The 17,798-nt window shown below is 37.7% G+C and overlaps 2 protein-coding genes and 3 non-coding genes across 10 annotated transcripts; all 5 read right to left on the reverse strand.

Moving 5' to 3' along the window:
• Nucleotides 1-1,054: 1,054 nt before the first annotated feature.
• On the reverse strand, nucleotides 1,055-7,887 carry LOC135621017 (myb family transcription factor PHL7-like). Of its 4 annotated transcripts, XM_065123415.1 has the most exons (8): nucleotides 7,366-7,883; nucleotides 7,151-7,221; nucleotides 5,800-6,026; nucleotides 4,170-4,246; nucleotides 4,046-4,088; nucleotides 3,842-3,899; nucleotides 2,527-2,596; nucleotides 1,055-1,790 (listed from the first exon to the last, which is right to left on the reverse strand). In XM_065123415.1, the coding sequence occupies exons 3-8, from the start codon at nucleotides 5,924-5,926 to the stop codon at nucleotides 1,536-1,538; spliced, it is 630 nt and encodes a 209-aa protein (XP_064979487.1). In that variant the 5' UTR covers nucleotides 5,927-6,026; nucleotides 7,151-7,221; nucleotides 7,366-7,883; the 3' UTR covers nucleotides 1,055-1,535. The 4 variants fall into 4 exon arrangements, with proteins under 4 accessions (XP_064979487.1, XP_064979488.1, XP_064979486.1 ...); XM_065123416.1 differs by having other exon boundaries at nucleotides 2,527-2,611; nucleotides 7,151-7,887; XM_065123414.1 differs by having other exon boundaries at nucleotides 7,151-7,883.
• A 198-nt stretch (nucleotides 7,888-8,085) lies between these two features.
• Nucleotides 8,086-17,293, reverse strand: LOC108951160 (protein PHR1-LIKE 2). Of its 3 annotated transcripts, none has more exons than XM_018823749.2 (7): nucleotides 17,148-17,293; nucleotides 14,070-14,241; nucleotides 10,455-10,531; nucleotides 10,286-10,340; nucleotides 9,627-9,696; nucleotides 9,289-9,358; nucleotides 8,086-8,596 (listed from the first exon to the last, which is right to left on the reverse strand). In XM_018823749.2, the coding sequence occupies exons 1-7, from the start codon at nucleotides 17,193-17,195 to the stop codon at nucleotides 8,285-8,287; spliced, it is 804 nt and encodes a 267-aa protein (XP_018679294.2). In that variant the 5' UTR covers nucleotides 17,196-17,293; the 3' UTR covers nucleotides 8,086-8,284. The 3 variants fall into 3 exon arrangements, with proteins under 3 accessions (XP_018679294.2, XP_018679295.2, XP_018679296.2); XM_018823750.2 differs by lacking the exon at nucleotides 17,148-17,293 and adding an exon at nucleotides 14,447-14,606; XM_018823751.2 differs by lacking the exon at nucleotides 17,148-17,293 and adding an exon at nucleotides 14,308-14,446.
• Nucleotides 15,633-15,741, reverse strand: LOC135639496 (small nucleolar RNA Z152/R70/R12). The gene has a single exon (XR_010496968.1). It is a non-coding gene; the product is annotated as a small nucleolar RNA Z152/R70/R12 (small nucleolar RNA).
• On the reverse strand, nucleotides 15,948-16,039 carry LOC135639482 (small nucleolar RNA R11/Z151). Its single transcript, XR_010496966.1, has one exon. It is a non-coding gene; the product is annotated as a small nucleolar RNA R11/Z151 (small nucleolar RNA).
• Nucleotides 16,240-16,333, reverse strand: LOC135639488 (small nucleolar RNA R11/Z151). Its single transcript, XR_010496967.1, has one exon. It is a non-coding gene; the product is annotated as a small nucleolar RNA R11/Z151 (small nucleolar RNA).
• Nucleotides 17,294-17,798: the final 505 nt, after the last annotated feature.

Genomic DNA, 17,798 nt, shown 5'->3' on the forward strand with positions numbered 1-17,798 from the left:
GTATTTCCGTAACTAGTGATTTTGTCGATCTTATTGATCCACCAATGCCACTTTTATTAATAATACTAAAGGCAAAAGATTGCAATATTAACAAAGGTATTCTCATCAAAAGCGACATCAAAATTTGAACCCATTTCTTTCTAGCAGTCTGCCCATATGACCAAGAAAACAATACACTTAGGCATGAATGGTATCAAGAACACTCCATAAGAAGAACTAAGAATCTAGTTTATCCTCTTACTTATCTCTGACCCACCCTATTATGATTTAAATTTCCCAATCACATGATGTTATTGGCAACATATATTACTTCTTGGACCATTCAATACTCTCTAAAGTGGGAAGTATTTAGGTTTGTAAATCCATCCATGTGCTTCCACTTGCAATATGTCCCAAACTACAAATTGAATAAAGCAATAAAAAATGATAAGCAATGGTAATAGCTATAGATGTCAAGAACCAGATGCTATACAGCTTTCCTTTATGATAAACATTAGGCTGTTGCTAAGATGATATTGAAGCACTAGAAAATGGTAATCAGATGATATGTAGAGCACATGAGAAAAATAAACATCAGGCATTCGCCAGGACCAGCCAAACACTCAAAATTTAATATTCATTACTTCAACACACAAAAGAATGGCTCAAAGGAGATAAAAAACAATACAAAAAGAGAAAGCACTAAATGAAGTGCCACAGTGCCAAATAAAAATGAAAATGACATTTGAATAGAATTTTATCAGTCAAGGAAGATGATGTGGGCACATAAAAGAACAAACCTGCGCACACCATGAGGCGGGAGGATCCCTCTATAAATCCTTCAGCTCCTTCAAATCAGCTTCAAGGCCGAAATAGCAATCAATGAAGAATATTGAAGGACAATACAGGATGCAAAAGCAAAAACCTGGGAAATCTAAGTAACCATTGAGGCAATCACTATTGAATCACCCGTCCCTAAAGAAAGAATATGGAGCTGAGCCTTAGTAACAGTTCAAAAGATCATAGAACAAGCTTTTGGTCCCACACCCAAAGATCCAATTATTTCAACCAAAAATCCACAAAAAACAAGTTCAAAATTAGGATAGCAGCACAGAGGTTAGCAGTCTCATGCTTCAACCAAGAATCATACGAGAAGACATGGGTATCCTATGATGACTAAAGCAAATAAAGAAACCTCTCACATCAAACTCAAGAACCCTAACTTGGGAGCCAGATCCACTCACAACGACAGAACAATCTATTAAATCAAGAAGGATTCGGTCGATCATCTCCCTCTCCCTCTCGCTCCATTGCTTCTTGTTTGCAGGGCTTATTTATAGACCGTGGGAATGGAAAAATGCTTCACATCACTCCAGTCACTATGAAAGGAGCAACTTCAAACGTGGTGAAATCCAGATGTTGAATTGAAGTGATTGATGAATCAAACTTGCTCTTTCCTTGCAATCAAAATTGAGCGTTGCTGCTGGAAATCTGAGCCTCGTCTTGGCACCAACTCTGTCTTCCTATGCACTAGGCTGGCTGATCCTGCATTCCTGTCAAGCTTCAGGCTCTCTCAAGGAATTGTCATGTGAAAGGCTTTTGAGCAGCTTTCCGGTGCCACCATGGTCACCATTAACAGATCTGTGAGGACCAGTCTTGGCAGAACCTGAGCTATTGTCAACATAGCTGCAGGCAGAAATGTCTCCTCCAGGTGTCTCGGCAAGTTCACCACTTAGTTGTTGCTGCTCCTTAATGATCGTCTTAAGATATTTGCCTTGGGCTTCTATTCTTCGCTGCAGTTGCCTTTGCACCTGTCAAAGTGCATGTCATGACATCTCTCTCCAAAATTACATCAGAGTCACAGTCAGACAAGTTAGAAAAGAAACAGAAAGTGTAGGATCACAAGAAAGTTCTCTATCAGAGAATTCAGTATAGAATTTAGGAGAGAACCAAAACAAGCAAACAAAACCATCAATTACATCCCCATTATGGTTGACCTGGTTTCTTGCACTTGTATATAATGAGAAAAAAGTAGCATTATAATCAACTCTTAAGAGAGAATATGAACAGGAACTGTCAGCAGTGCAGGACATTTACAATGATTTACCAGGGTATTAATGAGTGGGATTCTTCAGTGTGGCTAGTGTATCACAGGTCACATAATCATGAAAAATGTACAGGCAAAGTCAGATTTCTTATAATCATTTTCCAAGGTCACATATATGCAATGGGAAAAACTGATTGCATTGATGCATCACTTCATTTGATGGTGTGTTTTATGTTAGCTAAAACCTACAGTTGTTCCTACAAATCAACAATTACTGCTTTGTATCTGTTGGAGTTCATTTGAAATTTGCATGTTCTCTTCATCATAGTTGCCTTTTCCAAAGCAGTATTTTTACATTTAGATGGCACTTTCTGATGAACCAATTTGAAAATTCTGCCAACATATAACTTATAAAGCTATCTAAAACAATCTAGTAACAACCAAGATGAAAAAGCTAAATCATCAACTCAAAGCTCATATATGCATATAAAAAAACTCACCTCTGATTGTTCATGAAGCCGCTTTTGCACCTCCATCTGCAACTTAAGTGCTTCAGTTATTTGTGTTCCACTGAGACAACAAAAGCTAAAGGAGTTTACCATGATAAAATATCTTTATGCAACTTCCTGTCAAGGAAATACAAACTCAAATGCGTGGAGAAAAGACAATCAGCATACCTAACAAGAAGAAATGATCAATTGTTTTCAAATGACAAGTTATAGACCAGAAAAACCAAGAGCTTCGTCTACTATATAGCATAACAAACCAAAAGGTGCATAATGGAAAAAATGAACAAATATACATCTTTTCTGAAAGTAAAAAGAAAATCATTACTAATTTAAGTTCGTGCTACTATTACAGTACCAGTGTGATCATAAGTTTTAAATATCTGACCATGTGATGTAAAATCAGTAATACCACATTTGCTGGCTCAAACCACTTAATTTTTATATGCAAGTCCAACAAAATTCTGTTCAAGCTTGTTAGCCAGAAACTCCAACCTAGTGGCTAATAAAAGCAACGACGACAACATCAAGGCATGAAGTATAATCTATTTGAGGTTCTACATGGATGTTTTCCCACATTGAGCTTGAATGAGGCAATATCACTCGGTCACCATTGATGCTTTCAGAAATCCAAAAATAGTTTTACAGGACACACTTCCTAGATTCTTTCTTTCTCTGAATATCTCTACAAGGACACTTTTCCTATATGAAACCTGCTACTTTTTCTGTGCCCACAGGCTAGCTAGCAACTTGCTCAATAGATATCCCTAGTCCAAAAACTAAAATTCTTTGGTAAATTGCTAATAGTTCAATTCTTTTGGTGCTAAACAACTACATAGTGTTTTTGGCTATGTTTGATTTTCCTGTTGTTCTTTTTCTCTCATTCAAAGGACATGTATCCTTACAAACAGAGTGCTTTTCCTTTTGGTTATGCACTTTGAAACAATGAGATCCCAGTAGGAAGTCTTGTCCTTCAAAATCTGTGTCTAGATCATTTACGCAAGCTTAAATTTCATAACCATGAATATAAATGTATTTGCCACTATGATGAACTGCTCTTTCCACAATTAGTTAAATTGCAGCAATGCTAAGCATGCCAGCAACAGTTTGGCACTTGAATAACATAGCTACCAAGCATCAAACAACAAATGCCATCACAGGTGAGTTTATAGAACGATGTCTAGCCATCCCAAATGATCATTAATGTTGATGGGATAAACTTGAACTACTTTTCAAAAAATGCAAAAGTCTAAGACACAATTGCTAGTTTGGTGTTTGTCTGTGTCATAAAACACATCAATTTACTTACGAGGAACTTTCAAGTCCAGAAGACACGCCGTCAGGATCCTTCTTTTCGGACTTGGCATCTACATCAATGGAAACATAGTAAAATCAAACCTATGGCCAGATATTAGTTTTTCCTTCGGATAATTAGCTATATGATGAGGATATGATTTCCTCAGTGTACTAAAAACTCAGTAAAGTTTAGCTAACATGTTTGTAATATACCTACCATCAGCTGAAGAATCAGGAACACATTTTGCAAGCCTGTATTTCTGGGTGCACCATCAGATCTTTAGTTTGTCAAAAGCAAGAATCTAAAACCAAATTTTATGGTGAAAAACATCCATAAGTACCTGTAAGTGACTCTTGACATGGTATATGGTTAGCCCTGCCACACCCATGATTCTAAGAACTCCTTTTGGAGTTGCTCCTGTCATAGGGGAGAGTATTTAGGTAGTGTTATACAGAAGACTACCAAATTAGATGATTAAATAACCTAACATGCTTTCAAACTCAGCTTAACTGAGAGGATCTTTTGCTCAACTGTTCGTTGGAAATACCAAAAATTCTGACAAAAGACTACACTATCGGTGGATAACTATACCAAGATATAAGCTTTAAGTTTCACTCTGATATGCTATAGGAAAGAACCAAGGAGCTTAACTAATTCAAATTAGGCAATTAAATTAAAACATAAAAAAGATATCTGAAATCCTGCTATAGACCACAATCAGATGTAAAAGTTTCTGCTAACTAAAAGATAACCTCATCAAAATAATATGGGTACTAAAGAATTTTATGTCAAAAGATATTGCAACAATAGTTGCAGAACTATAAGAAATCAATTAATCTGAGAGATGAAGAAAACTTTCAGTGTAATAACAAGCTTTTACTATTAAAGCAAGCAATTTAAGTGTATCAGGACAATGGATTCTGTTTTGTACTCATCAGGTGTCCTCATTAAATTACCCTATGTGCTACAAAAAGGTACAGAAAAGGAACTTCCAATTCAATTGTCCTTTCATTGCACAGTTTGCAATCAATTAAGGAGAAAAATACATGAAAGAAACATATTGGACTACACTGTTCATTGGAAATACCAAAAATTCTGACAAAAGACTACACTATTGGTGGATAACTATACCAAGATCTAAGCTTTTAGTTTCACTCTGATATGCTATAGGAAAGAACCAAGGAGCTTAACTAATTCAAATAAGGCGATTATATAAAAACAAAAAAAAAAGATATCTGAAATCCTGTTATAGACCACAATGAGATGTAAAAGTCACTGCTAACTAAAAGATAACCTCAACAAAATAATATGGGTTCTAAAGAATTTTATGTCGAAAGATATTGTAACAATAGTTGCAGAACTATAAGAAATCAATTAACTCAACAGATGAAAACTTTCTAACACCTCGATTAGTCCCATATCGAAAGTGTGCAAGATTAAGATTGACTTATAAGGATATGATGAGTATACAATTATCAATTTCAGCCTAAGTATTTTAACCAATGGTTTATGTCAAACAAAATTGATGGGACAATTAACCCATCAGGCCCGGGTCGTGATATTTGGTATCAGAGTCGACATATTATTTGAGCATAGTGAGAGGGCTCAAGTAGGAAAGGGCAACCCATGGTTCGTCATGACATGGAGCTACCATTGGGCTACGCCTCATCAAGTATATTACTATTAACTTCAGCTTAAGCATTTTGACTAGTGATTTAGGTCAGACGAAGCTGATAAATCAGTTAGCCCATTAGACCACGAAGCAGATCAGTTAGCCCATTAAACCGGGGTCATGACACTTTCAGGTTATTACACTATTATAAAAAAGGAACTTCTTTTTGGAAGGATAAATAGGGAAGGCATTTCACATTTTGCAATTAATTAAGGAGAAAAACACATGAAAGAAACATATAGGAAGATTTGTATCCTCCTAATAATTTAAGGAAAAAACCAGTTGATCATGCACTTACTCTCTGGTCCACCAAGCTGTGTCACAGCAAGTACGAAACGGTCATGAAGCTCATTTGTCCATCGTAAACGTTGTCTTGATGCCAAAATATGATTATCGGAGTTGTTCCCTCCACTGTTTGGGACCATTCTGTTGGTACGCAGTTCTACTTACTGGTCATGAGCAAGTGACTTTTTAAATATTGAACTTGTACTCAAGATTTGCATGGGTTGATATGTTTCTCATCATCTGCGAAGAAGACGTCAACAAAGTAATCACAACAGTTATACACCACACACTAGCTCACTTGTAAAAACTTAAAAAAGTGTAAAATCGAAATCAGATTTTCAATAAATGTGATTGTATGTCAGATAAGAGATGTAGCAGTTTTACATACTATGCATTAGATAAAAGTAAAACAGGAAAAGGATAAACAGAAGTCTATAGGTAAGGTGGAAGCTCTACAGAGCAACATGTAGATCATTGTGTTTCCACTCAAATTTACTAAAGCAGCCATAACATAAGAATTATTAATCCTCAGGACCCTCAGGTAAGCAGCTACTCAATGTAATTACGTGTCGACAATGAGACCTCTATAGTTCAATTGCTACAGCAACTACAAATAAAACGTGATACGTAAAAAATTGTCCATGAGAACACTAAAACAAGTCACATCCACAGCTCTTTTCTAAAATGAGATACTTTATAGAAACTTTCTTTAGTTTTAGATAAAGAAGATTTATTCTGCTAAGTTGCTAGATGATGTCTTTTATTGTGAGTGAAACTGTAAGTCACCTCCGAAAATTCCAGGTTTTGGAGCTCGAGTTTCATAAAAAGGAATCAGAGACATAGAACAAACACTCCTACAGCTGGGAGTGAAAAGAAAATTCTTTTGCTTTAAATTTATCTCAAATTTGCTAATAGAACGACTATAAATCTGGATGATTTTCACAGCTTGATCGCTAGAAAATAATGGCATAAGGGTTTTCCTGAGGCATGGGGATTCTTGTGTTAAATAAGATATGTTCTCCTCCAAACAAAAGATTGAACCATATTATAGGTTAGTATTATGATGAAATCTTACCTCAATATTCGTAATTTTGCTGCCGCAAAAGAACAAGAAAATAATCACACACATCGTAAGCAATCAGCAGCCCGTATCTAGTCTATCGACTAAGCAATCAGGTCGTTGCTGCCTAGCGACAGTAGAAACAACACAGGGCAACTTCATAACCTTTTTTCTCAAAGATTAGGCTTTCGGAGTTCTTTCTTTACCACTTTTCCGAAATTAAATACATCATTCATCATGCGTCACAACTCAGCATCCAGTAAATCACGAGACCCAAATCCACAAAAAAAACCAAGTTGCGTACCCAGATTAGCAAAGCCACGCGCCAATTCCCAGCTCCAGCGCGGATCGACGACGCGTTCTCCGAGGCTCCGCCTGAGACCGATCAACCGTCAAAAAAGCAGGAATGAACAGAATCAAGAACAAATTTGAACGAATAAGAGCCGTCAAAGCGAAGCTTCTTGATGGAGATCGAGGAATCATTAGATGGAAATCGAGGTTCTCGGCGAGTCCGATTACACGCTCAGAGATCCATCAGCCTCCGCCCTCGCTCTCGCTCTCGCTTTCGACAGTAAGTCCCAGTAGCCGAAGGGCGGAATCCGAGGGGGGTGTCCGCCTTGAGGAGCAGCGGATCCGTTTCAAGCATCGCTCTACCGACGATCCTCGAATAGCTCACGTGGCATCTTCCAGACGCCACACGAGTAGAAACTAAGTTCTCGAGTGACACGTGCTCTACAACATCGGGGCTTGTGTTATCAAGATCGTGCGACGCAGTTGACGGCATCTAATTCTAGCAGAATCCGACCGCCCGACCCTACGCGACGTAGGCGATACCGTGACACGACGGACGGTCCAGCTCACAGCCTGCGGGGCCCGCATTCCCGACCCAATAGCTGTCCGCATCACCCAGTTTGGTTGCTCAGCCGAGACGCAATAGTACGTAGTACGAAGCTGAAACAGGGTCGCCCGATCTTGTGATTGGCGGAAGTAGGTCCTCCGTGCCTCGGCCGAGACAGGTGAGCTCGACACCTGCTGCAATAATAGAGAAATCCATGATTAGTGACATTTCTTAGGAAAAAAGGTTTAAAAAAATTAAAATCCTAAGTTTTGTTCTAATTAATGACCAGATGGATGCATCATCTCAGAAGTATGTTTGTCTCCCAAGTTTCTTGTCCTACACAATTCCAGTGTTAAAAGATGAACCAAATAGCAGTAAATGTATATCCAACACACACAACATAATCATGTAACTCTGTTTCATAAAACACAGAAATAAGCAAACAAGAGCCTGCGGCAGTTTTCACAATGGCCTCACAAGGAGGCATCACTTGATTCCAGTAATCAAGCTGACTTTTCCTAGTCAAGTTCCATGGGACTTGAAAGCAAGTTTTGCCAACAAGAGCGAACGAAGACTTTGATCCTTTCAGCAGCAGCCCCTTCAGCATGGTTTGGTTTTAAGTTCATGTGGCTTCTGATAGAAGAACTGGCCTTCGATCGCTGACGACGACGAAGTCTTGCAACCAGGGCTCTGCAAATTGATCGAATTCACTGATAACTGATGGAGGATGGATTGGCTCAGAGGATCGGAAGGGCTGCAGATGACTCTGGTTGCCATGTCTGAAAGCTCTTCCTCCGTAGTGTTGAAACTATTTGAAGTAATTTGCTCGGATGCTATCTTATATGCCTTTGCTAACAAGGAGTCAATGTATTTCTGGTAGGCTTCCATTCGGATCTGTACATGCTTTTGAACCTGATAAAGCAGCCAACATATACTTTTAGTAGAAGTTGATGAGCAATTAAAGCTACTATAATCAAGAATTTAGCTGACAATAAAAACGGCTGAGATAATGAAATATGTGACTGCTGCTGGTCAAGTTGTTATAGATATACACTAGTTCTCATCAAAATGTTTTTAGAAAAGTGTTGAATCATGATTGTTTGTTGAAATTTGATTAGAATCAAGGTGGATAAAATTTAGTACAACATATGTGGATAGATTTTGACAAATGATTCATGTTAAAGTCCCTAATTAACTTGACAATTTACCACATTCAAACCAGAATAGACTCGGCAGATAGAGAGATAGGGATGTATAATCACAACTTAAGATGAAATATGACCAGAAACATGCCAAAACTGTATGCACCTTCTCACTAGTACATATGCATATTAACACACATATATCATACATAACCAACGCATATATGTAAACTTAAATATATAGGTGTACTTTATATGTATATTAGATAGAAAGCATAAGAATTCATTGTAGAGGAGATCTTTGATTACTAATATGCACATAGTTTAAAGGGCCCAACTTTATTATGCTGGGACTGAAGATGGCAGATGCAAACGGTTAGGTTATTCAAAAAGAACATGTTTGTAGGGAGGTTAAGGAACAAAAATAAAATCAAAGAGAATTAGAGAAATAGGTTTAATTACCTCCACTTGTTCATGCAATTTTCTTTCCACTTCCATCTGTGCTCTCAGTGCCTCTTTGACTTCCTGACCCCTAAAAGAAGAAGCATCAAACATGTTAATTCTGTTGCATATATGTAACCTGTCTCGCCAAAAAAAAAAATCATATATATATATATATATATATATATATATATATATATATATATATACACACACACATATACATATATATATACATACATATAAATACATATACAAATATATGTACATGTACATGCACATATACATATATATACACACACACTCACGAAAGGCAACTCCAACGTAGATTGCTGGAAAATTCAGAAGTACTAACTTACTCATTCACATCAGGAGTAGGCACCCTTGGAGATAAAACACTGCTGCTTGGATTCTCCAAAAGGTAAGAAGCTGACATTCAAGATGCAAATTATTAAAAGAAAAATTCAGATTAAGTTTTTAAAAAAAATGTGATTACAGAGTGATGATGAGAAACTGAGAATTGTATAAATGTTAAACAAAACATGCTATAGCTCGATCATTTATGCTGATTATCAGAAAATAGTGCTCCATACAATTAGGTCCACCAATCTTCTCTTGTAAAAATTAGGCATGACAAAAGCTATTATCAAGATGCACAATGCAAAAATACATTTTGCTTTGTTTTCCGATCATCATAATCATGTGGTGGATCAGAAAATTTTTCAGAGAAAATTTGCCCACATTTGTTGACAGAATTTACAACTCAAAATGGAAATGGAAAGATCTCCAAGACCCAAATTGTGTGACTAACTAGCTAAGGAAGCTCGAACCGAGACAGACTTCAAATCAGCTCGGCGTTCTTTCCAAGACAGCCCCTAGGTTATGAAAGCATGGGTGTGGATGTCTAATTATAACAAAGCCTTTTATCAAGTTTTGGAACTTTGGAGGCTCAACTAAGAGTAAATATGAAGCATTAAGCACAGACAACAGAAAAAAGTAGAGAAACTTATGGACTTACCATCTTTTGACTGCTCGGTCATTTCTTTGCCTGATTGCTTTCCTAGTCTGTATTTCTGAAACATTAACAGGAAAAATTAAGTATTCCAGTACAAGCCAATTTCAGACTTTAGCAACAAGAAAAGCTTAAGCGAACGACACGGAAAGAACTTTAACATGTTTATAAGTACCTGAAGATGACTCTTTAGATGAAAAAGAGTAAGTCCTTTGACGCCCATGGTTCGCATGATAGCTTTTGGTGTTGCCTCTACATAATTCAACATGTTATAGACAGATTATGATTAGAACCAATGCTTACATCAGATATAAAAAAAATAAAACTGAAATCATAGGTTGTGGAGATAACTAGGGTCCTACCACTAGTTTATAGTGATGACAACAGCAAGAAATGATGAAAAAGCAGCAATTGTCCAGACTTCAGAAGACGACAACCATAAGAATTGATGCCAAAATTAAAAAGAGAAAAGGAAAAATTGTATAATCAATGACTGTATCTGGAAAATAAACAAAAACAAAACTTTGGTAGTTGACTATTGTTGGCTATGAGATGCGTGATCAACAAGATACAAGTGGTCTAAGACCAGCCCAAGGAAACAAATATTATCCACTCTGTAAAGAAAGTAAAGAAATGGATTGCCATGCATTAGATCAATAATGCTGAAACAAAAGGCACAAGCATAAAACAATGAAAAAGCAGTAATTGTCCAGACTTCCAAAGACGACAACCATAAGAATTGATGCAAAAAGTAAAAAGAATAAAGAACACCCATATCCAAAAAGTAAACAGAAACAAAACTTTGGTGGTTCAGGTTCACTACAGAGAAACTACAGATAAGTCAGTTATATAAGCAAACTACAGTCGGCTATGAGACACGTGATCAACAAGATACAAGTGGTCTAAAACCAGCCCAAGGAAATAAATATTATCACTCTGTAAAGAAAGTAAAGAAATGGATTGCCATTCAATAGATCAATAATGCTGAAATAGAAGGCACAGGCATAAAACGATGAAGAAGCAGTAATTGTCCAGACTTCAGAAGACGACAACCATAAGAATTGATGCCAAAATTAAAAAGAGAAAAGAAAAAAAATGTATAATCAACAACCGTATCTGGAAAATAAACAGAAACGAATCTTTGGTAGTTGAGGTTGATTACAGAGAAACTAAAGATAAGTCGGTTATATAAGCAAACTACAGTCGGCTATGAGACACGTGATCAACAAGATACAAGTGGTCTAAAACCAGCCCAAGGAAATAAATATTATCACTCTGTAAAGAAAGTAAAGAAATGGAATGCCATGCATTAGATCAATAATGCTGAAACAAAAGGCACAGGCATAAAACGATGAAAAAGCAGTAATTGTCCAGACTTCAAAAGATGACAAAAATAAGAATTGATGCCAAAAATAAAAAGAAAAAAGTATAACGAACACCTGTATCCGAAAAGTAAACAGAAACAAAACTTTGGCTGTTGAGGTTCATTACAGAAAAAATACAGATAAGTCAGTCATACAAGCAAACTTCGGTTGGCTATGAGACACATGATCAACAAGATAAAAGTGGTCTAAGACCAGCCCAAGGAAATAAATATTATCCACTCTGTAAAGAAAGTAAAGAAATAGATTGCCATTCATTAGATCAATAATGCTGAAACAAAAGGCACAGGCATAAAACAATGAAAAAGCAGTAATTGTCCAGATCTCAAAAGATGACAACCAAAAGTAAACAGAAACAAAACTTCGGTGGTTTAGGTTCGTTACAGAGAAACTACAGTTATATAACCAAACTATGGTCAGCCATGAGACATGTGATCAACAAGATAAAAGTGGTCTAAGACCAGCCCAAGGAAAAAAAAAGTTTATCCATTCTGTAAATAAAGTAAAGAAATGGATTGCCATTCATTAGACCACTAATGCTAAAACAAAAGGCACAGGCATAAATTATTATAAGAGAAACAGCATGGCCCTAAAAACAAGAATTCCCATATGTCAAGAAACAAACAAGGTAATGAATCAGATACCAAAAGTAGAGTTCTACCCATTAAATAGGTCAATCAAGAGGAGGGTCATCAGGCAATCTGACAACAGCAAGCACTTATACGTAAAGTTAAATGAAGGCTCAGTTGCGAAACAATACAATAATATCTTGAAGCTAAAAAGAGAGGTTATTAAAGCATTCAAGTAAAATAAGGAAACACAGCTATACCAAACATAGAGTACACATGTAACACAATTTTTTTCAAGTGTCACTTGGCACACCAGACTTCACCTGGGGAAAGAGGACTAACACAGAGGGTGAAAAGGCGCACAAGACACCATGGCCAGGATTTAAATCCTTGACCTAAGATAAGGGACTTTGTATACACACAGCCAGCAGGGACGTTGTTGGTTGGGCATAGGAACACATAACTTTACTGACATAAATCTGTACAGATTTTTGTATCTAACTTGTCTTAAAGTGGGTGGACTGGTAAGTTTGAATTCTGGAGGTATCAGTTACCAACCTACAAGTTGATTTATATAGGTCTGCTACCATTTGAAACTGGTAGGCACTAGGAAAAAGAAAATGAAACTGTCCTCAAAACAAACAAGCATTTAAACCATTTTACAGCATAGCTTCCTCCACCAGAACTATTCTTATGACACTAACCATCCATTATTTGGTTCCATAAAATTTAATTGCCTATAGTCGCTTTATGATCTTTTCCTATCAGTCAGAAGAAGATTAGAATTAAGAATGTTGTTTTCTCTATTTATAGATTTTAAGCATAGAAATTTTATTCTTTATATAACTTGTCTTGTCTATTTTAACTACTAAAGCTATGCATTCAGATTCAAGCCAATTTCAAACTTGTAGTAATGGTAATGCAAAGTATATACCGGTACTAATTTCAGAACCCTTGGCTTCTGAATATTGTCTCCACTGTAGAAACTTGGAGCTTATTTCTGGTCTATTTTCATTAACAAGAAGAAAAGTATCATTGATACATAATGTCAACACAAAACTTCCAAGTCCATCCATCACAAGTGCGCATATGCAGTGGTAATGCAGACTCAGCATAAATTATATTCGTCCTTACACTTCATAAACTAGTGACTGCCCGGACATAAAATCCTTAACTTTTATCAAAATACAAAATAGGGGGTCCTCTCCTTTCATAACCAACCACCAACAATTGATGTTAGTAAATAAACAACTAGATTGATCTTGGCATAGAGGCAGAGCTGTTTCAAGAAAATACTTTGACTGATCTTGGCATTGATTATGCATAAAGACGGCCACATAAAGTACCCACGAGATTGCTCACCAGCTCTTTTGTGGAAGGGTCTATAGAATTTGATCAGACGAAACAATTACAAACTTTTGTCATCCAATCCTACCTCTGTCGTTTTCTTCTTCTCTTTTCTAAAACCAAATAGGAGCATTGATTGCCAAAGACCTGTTATAATTTAAAGCGATGCCCTATCCCATTAGAAACACACAAAAAAAAGCACTTTCTAGTGGCGGTGTGAGTTGAATGATCGCTTTTAAGAGGCAAATTAGGAGAGGAATCCGAAAGCATCAGACTTGAGAAAGACAAATGAGCGACACTACCTAATAACTCCAGACTGTGTCACCAAGTAAAGCAGGAGCCGACTCGCAAGACCACACCTTTTCCATTATTCATGAGAAAGTTCCAACAAATCCTAGCGACTCAAGGCAAAAATAAATCCTGAACCCGTGAAGAGATAAAAAAAAAAAAAAGGGAGCAGAGACTCGCAATCAAAGGGAACAAGGTACGAACTTTCGGGGCCTCCGAGCTGGGCGACGGCGTCGACGAAGCGCTCATGGAGGTCGGTCGTCCATCGGAGGCGCGGCTTGGGGTCGGCCGTCAGGACTAGGCTCGGGCCGTGGGCTTCCTCCGTTGGAATCGAAGCTTCCGGGCGGTGGATCAACCCAGAAAACATCCTCCTTTCCTGTGGAAAAGCAATCTTGGAAAGGCGAAAAGAGAGCAAACAAGATTAAAAGAATTGCAACCCCACTTGGAAGCAGTGCGACCAAGGGGAAAGGAAGTTGCTTTTTGGCCCTTGGCTCTTTGGGATCCTAACGCGAGGCAGAATTTGTCGCCATAATCGCTTTGCCCCACAACAAGAAAGACTGGAGCTTTACATCAACAAGCACCTTTATATTTCTCTCCTCGCCGCAGCCGATGGAAAGACCAGGACCAGGATAAAGGAAGGAACAATGCGGATGGGAGAGAGAGAGAGAGAGAGCGACCCATGTGAAACAAGTCTATTCTTTGCTGGGTGGACTTGGTGGTCCGTCAAACACACCCTGTCTCCTCAATTGACGGCTATGGTTAGCTCAATAAGAAAAACGTCAAGTTTAGATCAACCTTATTTGTATGCTTCCGCTAGCTCGGCAAGGCACTGAGAAATTGTTGCCGATGCTTGCACGTTGAAGCTATGTTTTTTCTGTCTGTATCTCCATATAGAACTTATTTTGATGCATTATTTTTGCCAGTTGATTCCCATCCCCCAGGTTCTACCGGAGTAATTTGATTAAAAAGGTTGTTCCGATGACTCCACCAACCGTTCATCCCATGCAAAAATAATTGAGCGTCTTATGTTGTGAATAAAATATTAGAACAAATTCAAATTTATGATTTAAGTCTAATGACAAGATTGGCAGACCTACTCAAAAGAATATTTTTGAGTCAGATTCATATATTTAATTGAATGGGTAAAATAAACATTTTACTTCTACTTATCAGAAGTTTTTTGGCCATATTTATGTGCAGGCGCCTGAGCACCTGCTCTATTCCATTTTTGACCCCATGAAAGCGAACATCTTCTTAGATTGATAGTGAAAATGATAGATGCATCCATAATAATCTCCCTACGACGATAAGTCTCAATTGATCGCTCCAATATTTCTAATGGAAGCACCAATGTCAACCTTTGCTGAAGTATCTCTCTTTCCCGGACGACATAAAAGTTAAAAAACAATAAAAAAAAAACCTCAAAGCATCTCTATGATTCTAATTCACCTGAAAGTTTTTATTCCAAGATATAAGGTTAAAAAAATGAAATATCATCGTTGTGCATCTACAGTTAAGAACTGCACCAGCTTTATATATTCAAGTGCTCCAGAAATCCAAAAATAAATTAATTGCATTTTGATAGCTTCTATTTTGATATTGTGTTCTCTGTATTATGACAGCTTCTATTTTGATAATTATAGGAGCAAAATATGGTCTCAATCATCAAAAGAAATCTTGCGGTCTTCGACGGTTTCATATTGAAAACAAGAAAAAAAAAATTTACAAAGAATAAACTAAATATTGCGGCAAAGCAATGAAGGGGTTGGAGCTCAGTGGAAGGAGAAGTCGTTTAATTGGCGAGAAAGGCTCACGGCAATGACAAAATTTGCCACCGCCACTGCCCACACCAAGTATTTAAACTCATCATAGCATCAACAATCCATCCAATTCTTTGCCACATCCAAACAAAAAAATTTTAATTTTCAATAGAAGAATTCAATGTTAAACGAGATCTAAAGCCAGGAGTTCATTCGATACAGTAAAAACTCGATCTTCAAAGAAGAGTTTTCCAAAATCAAAAGATGGAGTGACAAAATAGATATCTATTCATTAAAAAGGACGAGAGACAGAGAGAGAAAGAGGCTTCAGTGTGTGTAACAACAAGAATCAGATCAAGGACCAGAGTCTCACTGAAATCCGCTAAGAGGATTAAGATCACTCATCATCAGCCAAGACTCAAGAGAGAAAATTTTGTTTGGGAAATCAAGACACCGAGAAATCATTAGAGCAATCGATGTTCGATTAGATCCAAAGTCAGTAGATCATTTGATGCACTAAAAACTTGATCTTTAAGGAACTTCCTTACGGCAGAGTTTTCCAAAACCAAAAGATGAGTAACAAAATTGCAAAGAGGACCGATGGAGAGAGGGAGAGGCATCAGTGTGTGTAACAACAAGAATCAGATCATAGACCGGAGAGTCTCACTGAAATCCGCTAAGATCTTTACGATCACTCGTCATCAGCCGGCCGTCAACGAGACGGAAGAAATTGTTAGAGCAATCAAGAAACCACGAACATCTACGAATTGAAAAGAAGCGATGAAAGACCATATGTGGAGTAGCGGCAACAACAGAAACATGATGCCCCTCGACATGCGTCTATATATAGAGATCTAAGGATTTAGGGTTAGGGTTTCGAGTCAGGAACAGGGGGTTTATCGTTGCGCCAGTAACGGTTCGATCACGGCCGTCTGATTGAATTCAAGAACGTATTACGGCCAAGGCCCTCTCCCCAGCCCAAACGTGGAAGCGTATGGGCTCGATCCCTCTTTGTGAGGCCCAAATCACAGACAGGAACAGGCCGATGACAAGAATCTTTTTTAGAAATGGCAACATGAATGCATGGAAAACCCATTTTCTTTAATCAAGTAATTCATGGCTTATGAGAGAAAAAGATTGAACATGAGGAACATGAACAAGGAAAACGATCGATGGGAGAAAGAACCACGAGAAAGAAGGGGGATTCGAAAAAGAAGGAAGCAAGAGAAATGAAGGCAAATTCCAAGAGTCATAATCACCAAAAATTGAACCGGAATATCATAAATAGACATATATAAAACAAGAATTTCATCAAGGAAAAGGCACAATCGCAGTACGATGCAGTAACCAAACAGGAGACAGATTCAATGGGGTTTAGGTCAAAACATTCACGTTCAGATAGAAAGAAAGATTTTCTTGGATGGAGCTTCAAGATAAAAAGAGAAAACGAATAAAGAATGCATCTCGACAGAGAGAGAGAGAGAGAGAGAGAGAGAGAGAGAGAGAGGATGGTGGAGCGGACCTGCTTGATCCAGCTGATGGCCGATTCGTCGAGCCCTCCGGTGAACATACTTCGGATTGGTCGATCTCTCAAGCTCAATTGCGAGAGAGAGAGAGAGAGAGAGAGAGAGAGAGAGAGAGAGAGAGAGATTAGAAGGGAGTGGAGTAGAATTCGATCAAAATGGGGAGGAAAATACCACCGGGGACGATTTCTCGAAAGGAGATCAAATTAGGGCTTCAAGATCGGGTGAGGGAGAACGTGGGCTGTGGACTCGGTGGTCGAACGCGTAACGGCTAGTCCGGAAGCGAGAAAAGGAATCCTTGCCGCAGGATTAGTTGAAGTGCTCCGCAGGTGGAAGGAACGAAAGCCGCACGAATCTCAAGGATCTCTCACCGGGATTGGGTCTTAATGCGACCGGAGGTTTGAAGCCCCCCCATGTACTTCAAATTAGTAATCCATATTGCCTGGACACATTCTTTCCATTATGGTTGAATCAAATTAGTAATCCATCAAATTAGTAATCAATCAAATTAGTAATGCATCGAATCGAAATAGAATCACATCAAGTTTTAACGGTTCGATTCTGATTCTTGAAACTTGGAATCAGATCCAACCGATCCAGTTTAATTTGAATCGATTTAAAATTTAAAAAAATAAAAATAATTGAGTAAA

Source organism: Musa acuminata, chromosome BXJ1-3 (assembly GCF_036884655.1).
Source record: "Musa acuminata AAA Group cultivar baxijiao chromosome BXJ1-3, Cavendish_Baxijiao_AAA, whole genome shotgun sequence".
Lineage (NCBI taxonomy): Eukaryota > Viridiplantae > Streptophyta > Magnoliopsida > Zingiberales > Musaceae > Musa > Musa acuminata.